Source organism: Panthera onca, chromosome A2 (assembly GCF_046562875.1).
Source record: "Panthera onca isolate mPanOnc1 chromosome A2, mPanOnc1 haplotype 2, whole genome shotgun sequence".
NCBI classification, from domain to species: domain Eukaryota; kingdom Metazoa; phylum Chordata; class Mammalia; order Carnivora; family Felidae; genus Panthera; species Panthera onca.
This window is the reverse complement of record NC_138340.1, coordinates 20,015,484-20,030,823: the sequence shown is the minus strand read 5'-3', so window position 1 is coordinate 20,030,823 and position 15,340 is coordinate 20,015,484. Positions and strand designations below refer to the sequence as shown.

The following is a 15,340-nucleotide window of genomic DNA, read 5'->3' as shown; positions in this document are numbered from 1 at the left end:
AGATATCAAACTCAAAGAATGTATGTTTTAGTTGAGTTAAAAAAATTTTGGGGGGTCGCCTTGGTGGCTCAGTTGGTTAAGCATCCGACTTTGCTCAGGTCATGATCTCACAGTTTGTGAGTTTGAGCCCCACGTCAGGCTCTGTGCTGACAGCTTGGAGCCTGGAGCCTGCTTCAGATTTTGTGTTTCCCTCTCTCTCTGCCCCTCATCCGCTCATAAGCTGTCTCTGTCTCTCAAAAATGAATGAGTTAAAAAAAATTTTTTTTAATGTTTATTCATTTTTGAGAGACAGACAGGGATAGAGCATGAGCAGGGAGGGGCAGAGAGAGAGGGAGACACAGAATCCGAAATAGGCTGTCAGCACAGAGCCTGATGTGGGGCTTGAACCCATGAACCATGCGATCATGACCTGAGCCGAAGTCGACACTTAACTGACTGAGCCACCTGGGCGCCCCTAGTTGAGTTTTTATCTCATTTCCAATTTAATTAATATGACATTGGTTATAGTAAAGACTTTACCACACATTAGTCAATATCTTAAGAAACTTTAGATGAAAGTTTAACCAAGGAGTATTACTCCTAAAAAATATCCCCATATTCAGAAGATCTGGTATAACTTGGGGAGGAAAGAATAAAAGATAGTGATTGGCAATTGATTGGCAGTTAGTATGAAACAGTGAAAATAACTCCAGTGAACCGGAAATCTTGGGTTCAAATATGAAACATAATTTATATTCAGTAAATGTTAGCTCCTTTCTTACTTTCTAAACCTGGAGTCAAATGGAGTTAGGGAATTGTGGCCCCCAAAACTGCTTACAACAGTATGTGTGTATTCATGTATGAATTTTTTCTGAGGAGATAGTCAATAATTCTTAGGGGTTCAGAGCTGCTCTGTGACCACCCTATACTACAGCACAAGGGTTATGAATCACTGCATCTCGCAAAAGTATTCTATAGACAATGAAAGGAGTATATTTTTTTTCTCTTCAACTGGATGATGAACTGCTTTTAGAAAATGCTAGCAAAACAGGGGCACTTAGGTGGCTCAGTCGGTTAAGCAACCAGCTGTGGCTCAGGTCATGGTCTCACAGTTCCTGTGTTCAAACCCTGCATTGGGCTCTGTGCTGACAGCTCAGAGCCTGGAGCCTGCTTCGGATTCTGTGTCTCCTTCTCTTTTTGCCCCTCTCCTTCTCATGCTCTGTCATCAAAAATAAATAAACATCAAAAAAATTTTTTTAAAGGAAGATGCTAGAAAAACTAATTCCGTAGACTCTTTCTGTGCATAAAAACACCACTCATCTAAGATAAAACTATGTGTACATCCAAAATGCAGATTTGTTTTCTTTATAATTTATAACCTATTCATAGGAAAAGATATGAAGAGGTTAAAGAAGTTGCAGTAAGATTGCTAAAATAAAAATAAGAACCTATATGAAAAAGGTGGGAGCAAATATACTAATTGTATAGGCTAAAGCGATTACCATGATTAAGAATCAAAATTTAGATTGGTACTTTTCAGCACGCAAGAATAAAGAAGAAATCTATTTTTCTACTAAAAGATAAAAACTCAAGTTTTTCTATTATATATATTATAACTTACATTATCCTTAATAGAAAAACATGAATTTTTAAAGAAGAAATAATTTTTGGTACTAAGTGCAAAAAACAAAATCCTCAGTTTTGCATGTTGAGATCAGTAGTAATACATTGTTGGCTTTAACTATGATAGCTTACAGTTTAATGGTAAAGCCATGCCATTGAATCTGATTATAGAATATACTTAAGTTGATAAGAGATTTAATTTTTCTATCACTGGGATCCTGTGTTCTTACATCAAGGAAATATTCCATTCAGTCACCTCATATTAGCTATTCTTAATTTCTCTGATATTTCAGGTCTCTGGCTTCTAACACTTAAGGGATGTAAAAGCAGCAGTGTCATGGAAAGCAAGAGAAAGCTGAAGCACATCCTTTCTACCTTTCTTATCATAAAAAGCAATTTACACCATAAAGATAATTTTGCAGATATGATCTCAAAGTATTTAAAATACTTTTATATACATTTAGAAAAACAGAGGAAAGATTTTTAAATGGCATTAGTATTTGCATTAGGGAAGTGGAATCATCCAACTCATCATTAAAAACATTCCCCAAATTTCTATAGTCCTTCTTTTGAAACATTTTAAATACAAAAATGAATCAAAATTCTATACATATTCTTTAACCATTAGTGCTCACAAAATATATGATAGTCTAAATATTACAATTAAATAACAAAAAGACTGTGCACATATTCCACTCAAAACAGATGTTTTCAAAACAACAGCATAAGAAAAAAATTCCAATGGACCTAAGTCAATAGGACTAGGATTGAGTGTATGTGCTCTGTGGTTGTGTACCACACAGAGCAATGGGCATGCCTGGAGACTGGCATTTATGTACACTCTGTCTTAGCACTCTGATACACTTAGCTTGCTTGTCCATTCAACTATCCATGCAGACACCCATCCACTCACCCCATAGGTACTCTCTGAGGACCTACCATTTCCCACCAATGGTGCTGGGTATGGAGAATACGGCAGTTGTGAGTCAAGCAAATGTTCATATTCATCACACTGATTCTCCCCTGTCACTAGAGCACAGTTCCTTTTAGTTTCTTGATTTCATTATCATAGGCAATAGAAAAATTATTAATGGGTGATCTTATAAAAACCAAAGACTGAGTTCCTTCTACTGAGATAGTCTTCAAAGGAGGAAGAGTAGTTTTCCAAAGCTAAATCAGAGGACTGGCCTCACTGAAAAAAAGGCAGAGATGCTGCATGGTGAGAAGCCACACTCGTTCACTACAAATTTTATTCTGGAAAAGAGGTTTCTATTTCTCTCAGTGGTTTACCCTAAGAATAGTGAACAGTAAGTGCAGGGAGTGGTCAATTTAGTCTCTTCCCTGTCTTTGCAGCATGGGGAGGCAGTGCAACAGAATACTGAGGAGCATGGGCTCTGGTGTCAGATTGCCTGGTTTGCATTTTGGCTCTTCCACCAGGCCACACTATCTTATCTACTATCACAGGCTGTTGTAAATATCAATCCATGGAAGCATTTAGCACACTGTCTGGCACTGCAAACTATTACTGCTGTTATAATTATCATAATTACGTGTGACATCATTAACAAAAATATGGCTTAAATTACAAGGATGGTGATCAAAGAGATACAATATCTGAAAAAGAGACTCTTGAACAGAGGGACACAAGCAGGAGAATTAATACATCTATGTATATCTATATACAGATGTAGTATAGAGCTGAGTTTTCAAAAATAGTCTAATCCTATAGGTGCACATTCTTCACAAAAACATTTAGTCTTGTCTTGCCACCTGGCACTGATCACTCATTCATTCCAATAGTTCAATACTTTATTACCACCTACTCTGTGCTAGCCTCATGCTGAACTTATGGACACAGGAGTGAATAAGAGATATTCCTAGTCCTACATTCTTTCAGGTGCAGCTCTTTAAAGGCCCTGAAACTCTGTATCAAATTATTTGAATCATATATATATGTTTATATATATATATATACACACACACACACACACACACATATATGTGCATTCTAATATATATGTATATATATTACATATATATGTAATACATACATATACATATATATATATATGTATATGTAAGAATGTTTTATATTCTATTTTCTATTGTATCTTTTTCTTCTGGGGTTCCTCATCTAAACCACAGAACATAGAAAATAATTTGAAGTTAATTAATCATATACAATGGATGTGTTAAGGCGCCAGAACTTAGTTCTCTCCCAAAATTGGTTGAGAAAGACTAGCAATACTAGGATTTCCTGTATGTACTGGCTTTTTCTAACACTTATTGTAAAGAGATCATATGGCTAATAACTACACTAATGAAAGCCTAGTATATTTATATTTATACAATAACATAATATGACATAACTAATAACAGCTACCCTTTACTGAACATTTACTTGGGATAGGCATTTTATATATATCATCTTTAAGCACTATGGGAAGTAGACAGTATTAGATCCATTTTAAAATTGAGAAAACTAAAGTACAGAGAGGTTAACTAGGTGGACTATTAAGGCAGCAGAGTTGGGCTTGTCTCAAACTATGTCTGTCTTACTCTGAGCCTATGGTATTCCCACTTCTACCTGCTATTTTCTACTAATAACCATGACGGTTAAGTACTAATAAGTGACTGTAATCAATTTAGTCACAATAGTTTGAGGGATGATTTTTGTGTCAGTGTATCAATCCAGAGGAAACAAATACAGATTGGTGAATGAGTGGTCACCAGGCATAAAAACAAACCTGTTGTATTAGATACATTCACATGGTGCCTGCCAAGGGCAGGTATTGTGCTAAGTTCAGGGGATGATGATGAGCAAAACAGATGCAGAGAGACAGACACAGAGAGGACTGAGGGGAGAGAGGGAGGGAGAGAGGGAGAGAGAGGGAGAGTGAGAGAGGAAGGGAGAGAGAAATTTAGCCATTTGAACATAACTTCAAAGGATTTTGACACATGAATACTTTAAACATTGTTATCTCAGATTTCTTGGATATGGCAAGTTACTAATTGACAGGCACAACACCCTGTATCAGAGTAACTCTAAGAAGTCACTGGAAACTTCTGCTAATTTCAGATGTCCTAAAGCTGGAAAATATCACCATGTCCTTAAAGGAAAAGTACTGAGTCATAAGACCTTCCGAGTCCTAGCTAAAATCTACTTAGAGGAAACTTGTTGGGGTGAGGGATGGGGTGGCAGGATTTTCTGCATACTACAACCCAAGCTTCTGCTTGTGCTGCTTCCTCTAAAAGGAATTTCCTTGGTGAGGGGAAAAACTAAGCGGGAAGAATGGGATATGGGTGGGTTAAGATGCATAAAAAATCTGAGAGAGAAGGTACAAAAAGGCGGGGGGGGGGGGTAGAGAGAATATGACAGAAGAAGATAAAGACAAGAACTGGAAATTATGTATTTATTGGTGATTTGTCTTAATGTTGAGACTTTGGAATAAAAAGATACCGATTGTTTCATTTGATATTTATGATCAATAGAAACATTATCCTAATTCAACAGCTTATAAAGTGTTTAGACTATATTCAAATCTGTACTTTCTACCTGAAGAAGAAATACAAAAATCTCATAAATTATTGTATGAATAAAGCATTCCTTAGGTGTTTTTCTAAGGTAAAGATCAGTTAAGATGTGTCAATCCTGGATTAACACAAATTTAATTTAGCTATGCTATATAATGTGAGATTAAAGAGAAGAAACTTCTAGTAACATCTTTATGGAAGGTGCTGAAAATATTAACACATTAAAATTACATTACTAGAAATAATTTTAAAATTCCTTTGGAGAGGATATAATTAACTGACTTACTCTTTGAACAGACTTATGCAGACATAATGGCCAGCTCATTTGAGCACAACTTTGTTTTATGCCCTTCATATTTCAGTTTCTAAAAATATAAGAACATAACTTTTTTTTTAATTTAATTTTTTATTTTTTAAAATTTACATCTAAATTAGTTAGCATATAGTACAACAATGATTTCAGGAGTAGATTCCTTAGTGCCCCTTACCCATTTAGCCAACCCCCCCTCCCACACCCCCTCTAGCAACCCTCAGTTTGTTCTCCATATTTATGAGTCTCTTCTGTTTTGTCCCCTTCCCTGTTTTTATATTATTTTTGTTTCCCTTCCCTTATGTTCATTTGTTTTGTCTCCTAAAGTCCTCGTATAGTGAAGTCATGATTTTTGTCCTTCTCTGACTAACTTCACTTAGCATAATACCCTCCAGTTCCATCCATGTAGTTGCAAATGGCAAGATTTCATTCTTTTTGATTGCCGAGTAATACTTCATTGTATATATATACCACATCTTCTTTATCCATTCATCCATCGATGGACATTTAGGCTCTTTCCATACTTTGGCTATTGTTGATAGTGCTACTATAAACATGGGGGTGCATGTGTCCCTTCGAAACAGCACACCTGTATCCCATGGATAAATGCTTAATAGTGCAATTGCTGGGTCATAGGGTAGTTCTATTTTTAGTTTTTTGAGAGTGTTTTCCAGAGTAGCTGCTTTCCAGAGTGGCTGCACCAGCATGCATTCCCACCAACATTGCAAAAGAGATCCTCTTTCTCCACATCCTCTCCAACATCTGTTGTTGCCTGAGTTGTTAATGTTCACCTTTCTGACAGGTGTAATGTGGTATCTCATTGTGGTTTTGATTTGTATTTCCACAATGAGTGATATTGAGCATTTTTTCATGTGTCGGTTGGCCATCTGGATGTGTTCTTTGGAGAAGTGTCAGTTAGTGTCTTTTGCCCATTTCTTCAATGGATTATTTGTTTTTTGGGTGTTGAGTTTGATAAGTTCTTTATAGATTTTAGATACTAACCCTTTATCTGATATGTCATTTATAAATATCTTCCCCCATTCTGTCAGTTGCCTTTTAGTTTTGCTGATTGTTTCCTTCACTGGTCTTTCTCTCTTTCTCTTCTTGAATATTTCTCTTCCTTATTTACTGGTATGTATAATTACAGCTAAACTGCAACATAATGATTTATATACAACTTGGTGTCATTGGTTCAAGTTTACAATTTGCTTGGCACATAGTAATATTATTTTTGAAATTATTACTGCCTTTGATTTATTAAATAAATATAATACCATTTTATAACAGTACTGTTTGTGGCTGAGGAAGTAGGATCAGTAGCTATGCCATATGTAACATACAGTATTTTGCTAAGATTTTTATTGCTGAAGTTAGATTTAGAGAATACTGTCTGATCTATGGTACACCTGAATCCATATTATATCATACAAGGAGTCTGTGGTGTGTGCCAGGTAACCCTACTGACAGTCAAGAGAGGGTTTAATTTAATGAAACAAACAAGGACAGAACTCTGTCACTTCAAAAGTTCACAAATAGCCAATTTAGGGTTGTACTTTTTGTTTTCTTTTCTAAGGAAGAACAGCACCACTCTGGGTTGGATCGACTTTATTAGATTTTGTGTTTCCTCCTTCCTAATGTGCTGTTCCACTTTTGTAAGAACACATTCACTTGTCAAGTCCCTTCTTAAGAAAGGAGCCATGAAAGGTAACTTCCACTTCCATGAATACTTTAAAATGGTTTTAGCTGGCCCTTACACTTAGATAGTTTTGCTGTTAATACAATTCCGGCTGGCAAACCATTTCCTACAGAATTGTGAAGATACTACTTCATTATATCCTAGAATCTGGTATTACTGATAAAACTTTTGAGGTTGGTGTAATTCTTATTATTTTGTAAGAAGACTTGTTTTCCTGCCTGAAAACCTTTTAGGATCTTCTCTTCATCCCTGGAATACTGAAATATCTTACAATGCCTTGCTGTGGATTTTGGGCTTTTCCCCCATTCATTATGTTAGGTATTTGGTGGGATCTTCCAATCCAAGACTCCTGGCTCTTTGGCTCTGGGAAATTCTCTTCTATAATTTCTTTAGGATCTCCTCTTTATTGCCTGTGTTCTTTTTCTGGAAATTATAGCATCTGATATTAGGCCCCCTGGACTGAACCTTTGTATTGCTCTTCTTTCTTCAAACATTTCCCATCTTTTTGTTTTATTTTCCCAGAAATAACATAAAATTATCTTACTGTTCTCTTTTTGAATGTTTTATTTGGGAAATCACATTCTCTATTTCTTTTTCAGAGTACTTTATTTTACATAATGGATTTTGACTCTCTCTGAGGGTGCTGAGAGAGTTTTTTTTTAAGTTCTTTACTAATGTCTAGTTGTCTTGAGGGCCGGGTTATTTCCTTCCAATGGTGCAAAGTATTTTGTTTATCCTGGTCTTTCTCTCTTCTCTATGGAAGGATTTTTTTTGGTTTCTTTTATTTTTTTTTAACCATATCACTATGAATCTAATCTTTTCTTTCTTTTTTTTAATATGAAATTTATTGTCAAATTGGCTTCCATACAACACCCAGTGCTCATCCCAACAGGTGCCCTCCTCAATGCCCACCACGCACTTTCCCCTCCCTCCCACCCCCATCAACCCTCAGTTTATTCTCAGTTTTTAAGAGTCTCTTATGGTTTGGCTCCCTCCCTAACTTTTTTTTTTTAATACCTGGTGATACTCAACTGTCCATCCCAATATATTTATTTTTTTAATTAAAAATTTTTTTTTAACGTTTATTCATTTTTTTGAGAGACAGACAGAGCATGAGTGGGGGAGGGGCAGAGAGAGAAAGAGACACAGAATCTGAAGCAGGCTCCAGGCTCCAAGCTGTCAGCACAGCCTGACACGGGGCTCGAACCCACGGACTGTGAGATTATGACCTGAGCCGAAGTCGGATGCTTAACCGACCAAGCCACCTCAAGGCGCCCCTGTCCATCCCAATTTAAAAAGCACTAGAAGTGTGGGGAGTTTTTGCACATGGTGGGTGACTAGCAAAGTTTCTTTCTGGTAAGTGGAAGGGATCTGGTCATTACAATTTGAAACCCTTACATAACACAATATGGAGGGCTTTGTAATAAAGGTCCCAGAGTACACTCTTGTTGCCCAGTTCCCCCAGGAAGTCTGTCTTTGTGTTTGTTTATCTGAAACGACTGGCTGACAGTCTTTCTACTCATGGCAGTGGGTTATTCCTTTTATATACTTTTAAGCAATCCCCCTGCCTTTTTAAGCACCAAGGTATGCTCCTCCATGATTCTGCAAACTGCTGGACAGAACATCTCTTTCATTAGCTAAAGTTTCTTCCACATATACTGGGCTTCTTTCATCATTAATACTCTATCTACATTCAAGCTTCTAGAAATGAGTTCATATATTCCATTTATTGCTAGGTCCCCCTCCCATTCTTTTTATTTTTCATTTCAATGACATCTTGAGAGGGTGAGGAGCTAAAGACTTGTACTAAAACATACATAAAGTATATGTATGACCAGGAAACAACCTGGACACTTTAAAGTTCAATGGACTTGATTTTAAGATAATGAGACAAAATCACTTGAGAATTGTATCAATTATTATATCTAGGAAGAAATAAAATTTGAATACTATCTACTCTAGCTTCCCAAGCCAAAGTCTTAGAATGCTATATATGACAAATAACCATACCTCCTGCATAAATGCAGGACTATTTTTGAATGACAAATTAGTTAAGAATATTCTGAAGTAGAGATGTAGACAGTTCCCATTTGGAGTATATGCATACTCAGATAAATTGCATGGCTATAAAATGTAAAAGACACAGAAATCACATGAAAAAATAAAGATACTAAAAGATGAAACAGAAGTGTATGTACTCTGATTACTGAGATCTAGAATCAAAGAATTTGAGCTGGAAGAGACCTCACAGGATAATGCAGTCCAATTATTTAATATTCCAGAAGTGAAAATAAAAATTGAGATATATGGAGAACAAACTGAGGGTTACTGAAGGGGTTGTGGGAGGGGGGATGGGCTAAATGGGTAAGGGGCACTAAGGAATCTACTCTTGAAATCATTGTTGCACTATATGCTAACTAATTTGGATGTAAATTTAAAAAAATAAAAAATAAAATAAAATAAAAAACTGTGTGAGTTTCAGTGTGTAGAGCCAGTAAGTGCCCTTTGCTAAACCAAAAGAAACAACTACTCATCTTAAAAATGATCAAAGCTTAGTGCGGAATATAATAATGTCTTTTAATCACTAAAGAGAGTTTTGATCAGGTTCAAACTCTTTAAGAACTGAGTTAACATAAAGTAACTGAAATGCCCAAATGATATTCATACTTACTCATTACCCCAGTCCAGGCGCACGGTGATATGCCGCTTAACCTCCCGCACCTGATCCTGAGTGAGGTGACCAGACAGTAGCTGCCTTCGAAGGTCAATAAGTTCGTTCATCACATGGCGTAGCTTGTAGAAAAGATCTACTTTGTGTTTCTGAAAGGGCATTTTTGGTTTTGGGTGACATGAAAAAGGGATAGGGAAAAAGAATGAAAAAGAAAGAGAAATAGTTAAACTATGAAGTGTTCATTTCTCTGAATCTCTAAAAAAGGCAATGTAAAGAGGAGCATATTTAAGAATCTTAAAACAAAGTACTTAGTTCCTACTGTCTAAACATCTCTATATAGATAACATCTAACAAGTAATACAATTCCTCTGGATCATGCAAAATACCATTTATCTCTACTCCATTTTGGACAATTCATTTTCCAGTAAATCAGAGTTACTAAACTTAATCAGAACACAAAGTTAGACTCATAGGAGTCTACAGCTGATTTCCCTGTCAGAAGTTACTATGTATGTAACATCTCTGGTTTCTCTACGAGGGATACTCAAGTTGGGGAAGGGAAGAGAGAATCACTTGCCCTACTTTGAAGGAACTAAGGTTCCAATAAAAAGCCACAATCTCTGGAGTAATATTCACTCCAGGTTTCCAGGCCTCATCTAGTTTTAATTAGCTTTTGTAAACAATATGCATCCCTAGTGTCAAAGATATGAACTCTTTTCAGTTTAATAAAAAATGTCACCTTTGTAAGAGTTAAATGGAAACACCTTAATGAATTTAATTATGGACATGATAGGGCTTTTAACAGATAAAAAGTGTAAATGCCATGACAGTAGATACTTGATGAAAAAGATTTACTTAAGAACATAGATTTAAAAACTAAAGTCTTATTTGCTCACAAGTGCAATCCTGGTTTGGAAATTTTTAGGTTTCTCTTTCGGTTATAGAGAAGCATGATTCTATATGATAATTAAAACTCTTGGAATGTAACTTTTCTATAAAGAATGCTTTTTAAAGTCAGATCAACCTGTACCATAGGGTTAGTAAAGCCTCTATCTAGAATTTCCTCTAAAAAGACACTTGCCAAAATAAGCTTGATTAAAGTTAACTATAAATAAAATTAATAATAAAGTAAATGACAAACCAGCAGAATCAGCTAATATTCATGGCAATGATCTTATGATTAAAATGTTCAAGACCTCATGCTACTTAGAATTCATCTAATGGAGCATTAGACTTTTAAAATCCATCTCACAGAGAAACTATTTTTTTTTTATGTTTATTTATTTTTGAGAGAGGGACTGAGTGCAAGCAGGGGAGGGGCAGTGAGAGAGGGAGACACAGAATCTGAAGCAGGCTCCAGGCTCTGAGCTGTCAGCACAGAGCTCAATGTGGGGGTTTAACTCATGAACCACGAGATCATGACCTGAGCTGAAGTCAGACGCTTAACTGACTGAGCCACTCAGGCGCCCCTCACAGGCAAAGTATTTTTAAATAGAAGACCTCAGGAATCATGCACTCTAACTACATCATTGCTAATAGCATGAGATCCTTTTTCACTCAATGTTTATACAAAGAAAAGTTAAGTACCTTGATGGTACACAATGCTGGCAGAATGAACTTAAAAATCCTTGTCAGTTCATATAAAAAGGCCTAAGAAAATTATATCATTTAGAATATTGAGATCTTAAGGTAAGCAACAAAGGCAATGTGGTGTCTCCTTCCAGCATATTCATTTATTTTTGATAAAATAGGGCCACCAAAGTTTAAAATAGAAAATTAGATTATTTTCCCATCAAACCACACCCAATAATCCACTGCATACATACACACAAGCATTTATTCAATCACTTGATTACAAACGCTTATGAAGCACCTGATGAATGCTATCACTATGTTGTGATCAAAAGTCCCCACCCTACTCTTAAAAACTGAGAATAAACTGAGGGTTGATGGGGGGTGGGAGGGAGGGGAAAGTGGGTGATGGGCACTGAGGAGGGCACCTGTTGTGATGAGCACTGGGTATTGTATGGTAACCAATTTGACAATAAATTTCATATAAAAAAAAAGTCCCTACTCTCGTGGCTTCATTCTAGAGAGCAGAGACAGGCTGCAGACAAATAAATAATGGTAGTGATAAGTTCTAAAAATAAAATTATAGCAGAATAGAAATAGTGGGTGGCAAAGGGTGGGTTGGCTGGGGAGTGGGGGAAGGTAATACTTCAGGTAGGGTGGGCTTCTTTGGGAGCTGAACTTTAACTAGAAACCTGAATGAAACAAGGTGACAGCATGTGGGAAAACTGAGGAAGTTCAAATTTAAAACAAATTGAAAACAAAACTGGGGAAGTTTTAGAGGCATAAAAAACAGCAAGAACAAATGCCTTGATGTGGAAGTGGACTTGGCATGTTCAGAGAGAACAGAGAGGTCAGTGTACCTTCAGCAAAGTGAACAAGGGGGAGAGTGGTGATGATGCAGTCAGAGAAGTACCAGAGACCAGATCAGGCAGGGCTTTGGTAAGCCATGTTAAAGGGTTTGGCTTTTATTCCAAGCAAGATGGAATGCCACTGAAGATAGGGAGAATGATGTGATAGGATTAAGGCTTGAAAGCATCACTCTGAGTGCTGCTGAGAATAAACCACGAAAAGGCAAAAAGGAAGGCAGGGGTTCCAGTCAGCAGGCTATTTATTACAACAATCCACAGGATTACAGTTGACTAGACAAAGGTAAGAAGCATAATGTAAAACTTTTAGGGCCTGGGGTTTTGACATGTTTTGTAGGTTAAAGCTGTCAGGATCTGTGGATATATCAGATGTGGGATATGAGTGGAGTCAAGGATTTCTCTTTTTCTTGGCCTGGGAAGCATGACTGGAGGAGGGAAACAATGTTCAATTTTAACATGCTAGGTTTGACATTGAATTCCAGTATTTAGAGGTCATCTAGAGGAGTATCTAGCACAGGAAACAAAGAAGGAGAAAGGAGTGAGATGAGAGGAAAAGCAGGAGTGTACTGAATACAGGGTTTTAATGAGGACTTTGTCAAATGCACTGACTGAGAAGTTAAATAAAATACAGACTGAGAGTTAAGCACTGCATTTGAGTTTGTGGTGGCCATCACTGATACCTATAAGGGCAATTTTGATGAATTTGTTGGAGTGAATTCAAGAGTAATGGGAGAGAAGAAAAATGGGAACAGAACACAGACAACTCTTGTAGAATTTTCAGTAATTGGAAGCAGAGAAATAAGATAGTAGAATAATGCTGTGCAATCAGGGGAGGGTTTTTTTTTCAATGAAACAAAATTTCAGGATACTCATATGCTGAAGGGAATGATATAGTAAAAAGAAAAAAATTTGATGATGCAGATATTAAGTCTTTGAGTAGCCAAGAAGAGATGGGTCCCCAAGAAGGGAAGCTCTGCTTAGGCTAGATATTCCATATATTGTCACAGAGGAAAAGCATAGAATACGGATAATGACAAAGGCATTTGGGAGATTTGGTGACAGGAAAACGAAATTTTTCCTCCAGGTGCTTTATTCTCAAGGAAAAAAAGAAGCAAGGTCATCAGCCGAGAGTGACTAGAGTGGGAGGGAGTGTTAGAGATTTCAGAATAGGGAAGAAGTTGTAAAAGTTCCATAGAGAGTGGTAACACAACCTCGACAAGAGGTAGAGAGTTCAACTGTCAGATGATTTTGAGTTTTGTGAACACTAATTAAAAGTGTGGTTGTGTGTGTGTTTTAAGCCAAGGGTAATAATGTATATTGATGCTGAAATACCATGTATGTAAGTATGTATGTATCACATATATGTATGTGTATGCATGTATATCTACGCACACACATATACACACATACACACAGTGTTTATGCAACACATACATGCACACATACACATACAGTATCAATGCAAAAATATACTAATATACTCCTTTAAGGCATTAAACAGTCATTTATTAAGAGTTTCTAACAGACCGTACTGTCCAAAGATGACTACAATACTCCCATCCCAAATACTATTCTGCAAAAATGTGACCTTCACACGCGTCCAGTATGAGATAGAGTCTGTTTCTTCACACCTTTGAATCTAGGAAGGCCCTGAGACTGCTCTGATCAACTGAACACAACAGCAGGAAGCTAAAGCTAGTTCTAGAAGCTGTCCTTAACTTGTCCAGCAGCTTCAGCTTCCTGTCTCTTGGAATATATGCTCCTTCTGGAAGGTTCCCTCTTAGAATCCAGCTGTCATGCTGTTAAAAGCCCAAGCTGCATGGAACGGCCACAAGGAGACACTCCATTAAGCAGTCCCACTGTGTGAGTGAGCCAACTTAGTTGCTACCCCTAGCCCAGGAGAACTTTCAGGAGATTACAGCCCCTACCAAAATCTGACTGCAACATGAGAAACCCTCTGTGAAAACCACCCAACTGAGCTCACTCTATCCAGAGAAGAATGAAATATAATAAACAGTTGTTTTAAGCCACTAAGACTTGGAGTCGTTTGTTATGCAGATAATTGGAAAAACTGTACAGTATTTTCTCCCACTACAAAATCAGTTGTTTCTAATTATATGAAGCCAGGAATGCTAACTCTGCACTAAGAATGAAACGGGTCACATCATCAGAAAGCAGAACTATGATTACAATCAATGTGATGCTAATTTCTTTCTCCAGGCCAACCCAATGAGCTCTGTGACCAGAGCTCCTAGCACTAGAGGCTGCTCCACTAGCACTGCTCTGACACCACACTGCACTCTTGGGTTTGCTGGCAGTAAACACACACCATTCAAAGTGAGCAATCTTGAGTGACTGGCCACAGAGTACAAAATTTACCTAGGAACACTTGACACCACAGGACAGTTGAATGTCTCACTTTGGCTGAACGATGCTTTTCTACTGAGACTCCTGCTCTTCAGTAGATTAAAATAACAGTACAATTAGGTTGGTGGTAAGTTTTACCTTTCCTGCATAATCATCCCTAGTTCCTGTCAAGGCTAAAATAAATGCAGGAGAATTTTTTTTAAAGGGCGGGGCGAGTTAAGATGGCAGAGTAGTATGGAGACCCTGAGCTTGTCTTGCCCCTGAAATGCAGCTATATTAGCATAAAACCATTTTGAACACCTAGGAAATCGATCTGAGGATTAACGCAACAATCTGCATAACTTGAGCCAGAGAACTTGGCAGATACATAGTGCAGAGAGGTAAACTGAAGGAGAGAAAAGCCACGGAGCCATGGAGGGTAGGGAACCTTTTTTGTGGAGAGGACAAAGAGAAAGGGAGAGAGTGCAGCATGTTGGAACACACAAGAAAAGCACTACCCCCAAAAGAAGCTGGAGAGAAAGAGTGAAAACACAGGGGACTAGACAAGAAATCTGTTCCCCAAAACCATTGAGAAAGAGAAAGGAGAGGGTTTTAACATCACCAGGATTCTATAAACAGTGGAGCAAAGAATCTAAAGGTCCAGAGTTCAGTGCCTGGTGGTATTCTGGTGAGGAAGTAGAGGAAACTCCCATGATTAGGCAGTGTGGTCTGAGGGGTCTGTG

The 15,340-nt window shown here is 37.3% G+C and overlaps 1 protein-coding gene across 4 annotated transcripts in view; it reads right to left on the bottom strand.

The window, feature by feature from the left end:
- Positions 1 to 15,340, bottom strand: part of DOCK3 (dedicator of cytokinesis 3) — a 597,071-nt gene that overhangs the window by 221,830 nt on the left and 359,901 nt on the right. For all 4 annotated transcript variants that reach the window (XM_081794945.1, XM_081794946.1, XM_078443039.2 and 1 more), the window contains exon 6: positions 9,814 to 9,962. In XM_081794945.1, the coding sequence (XP_081651071.1) occupies positions 9,814 to 9,962 (149 nt within the window). The remainder of the gene's footprint in view (positions 1 to 9,813; positions 9,963 to 15,340) is intronic.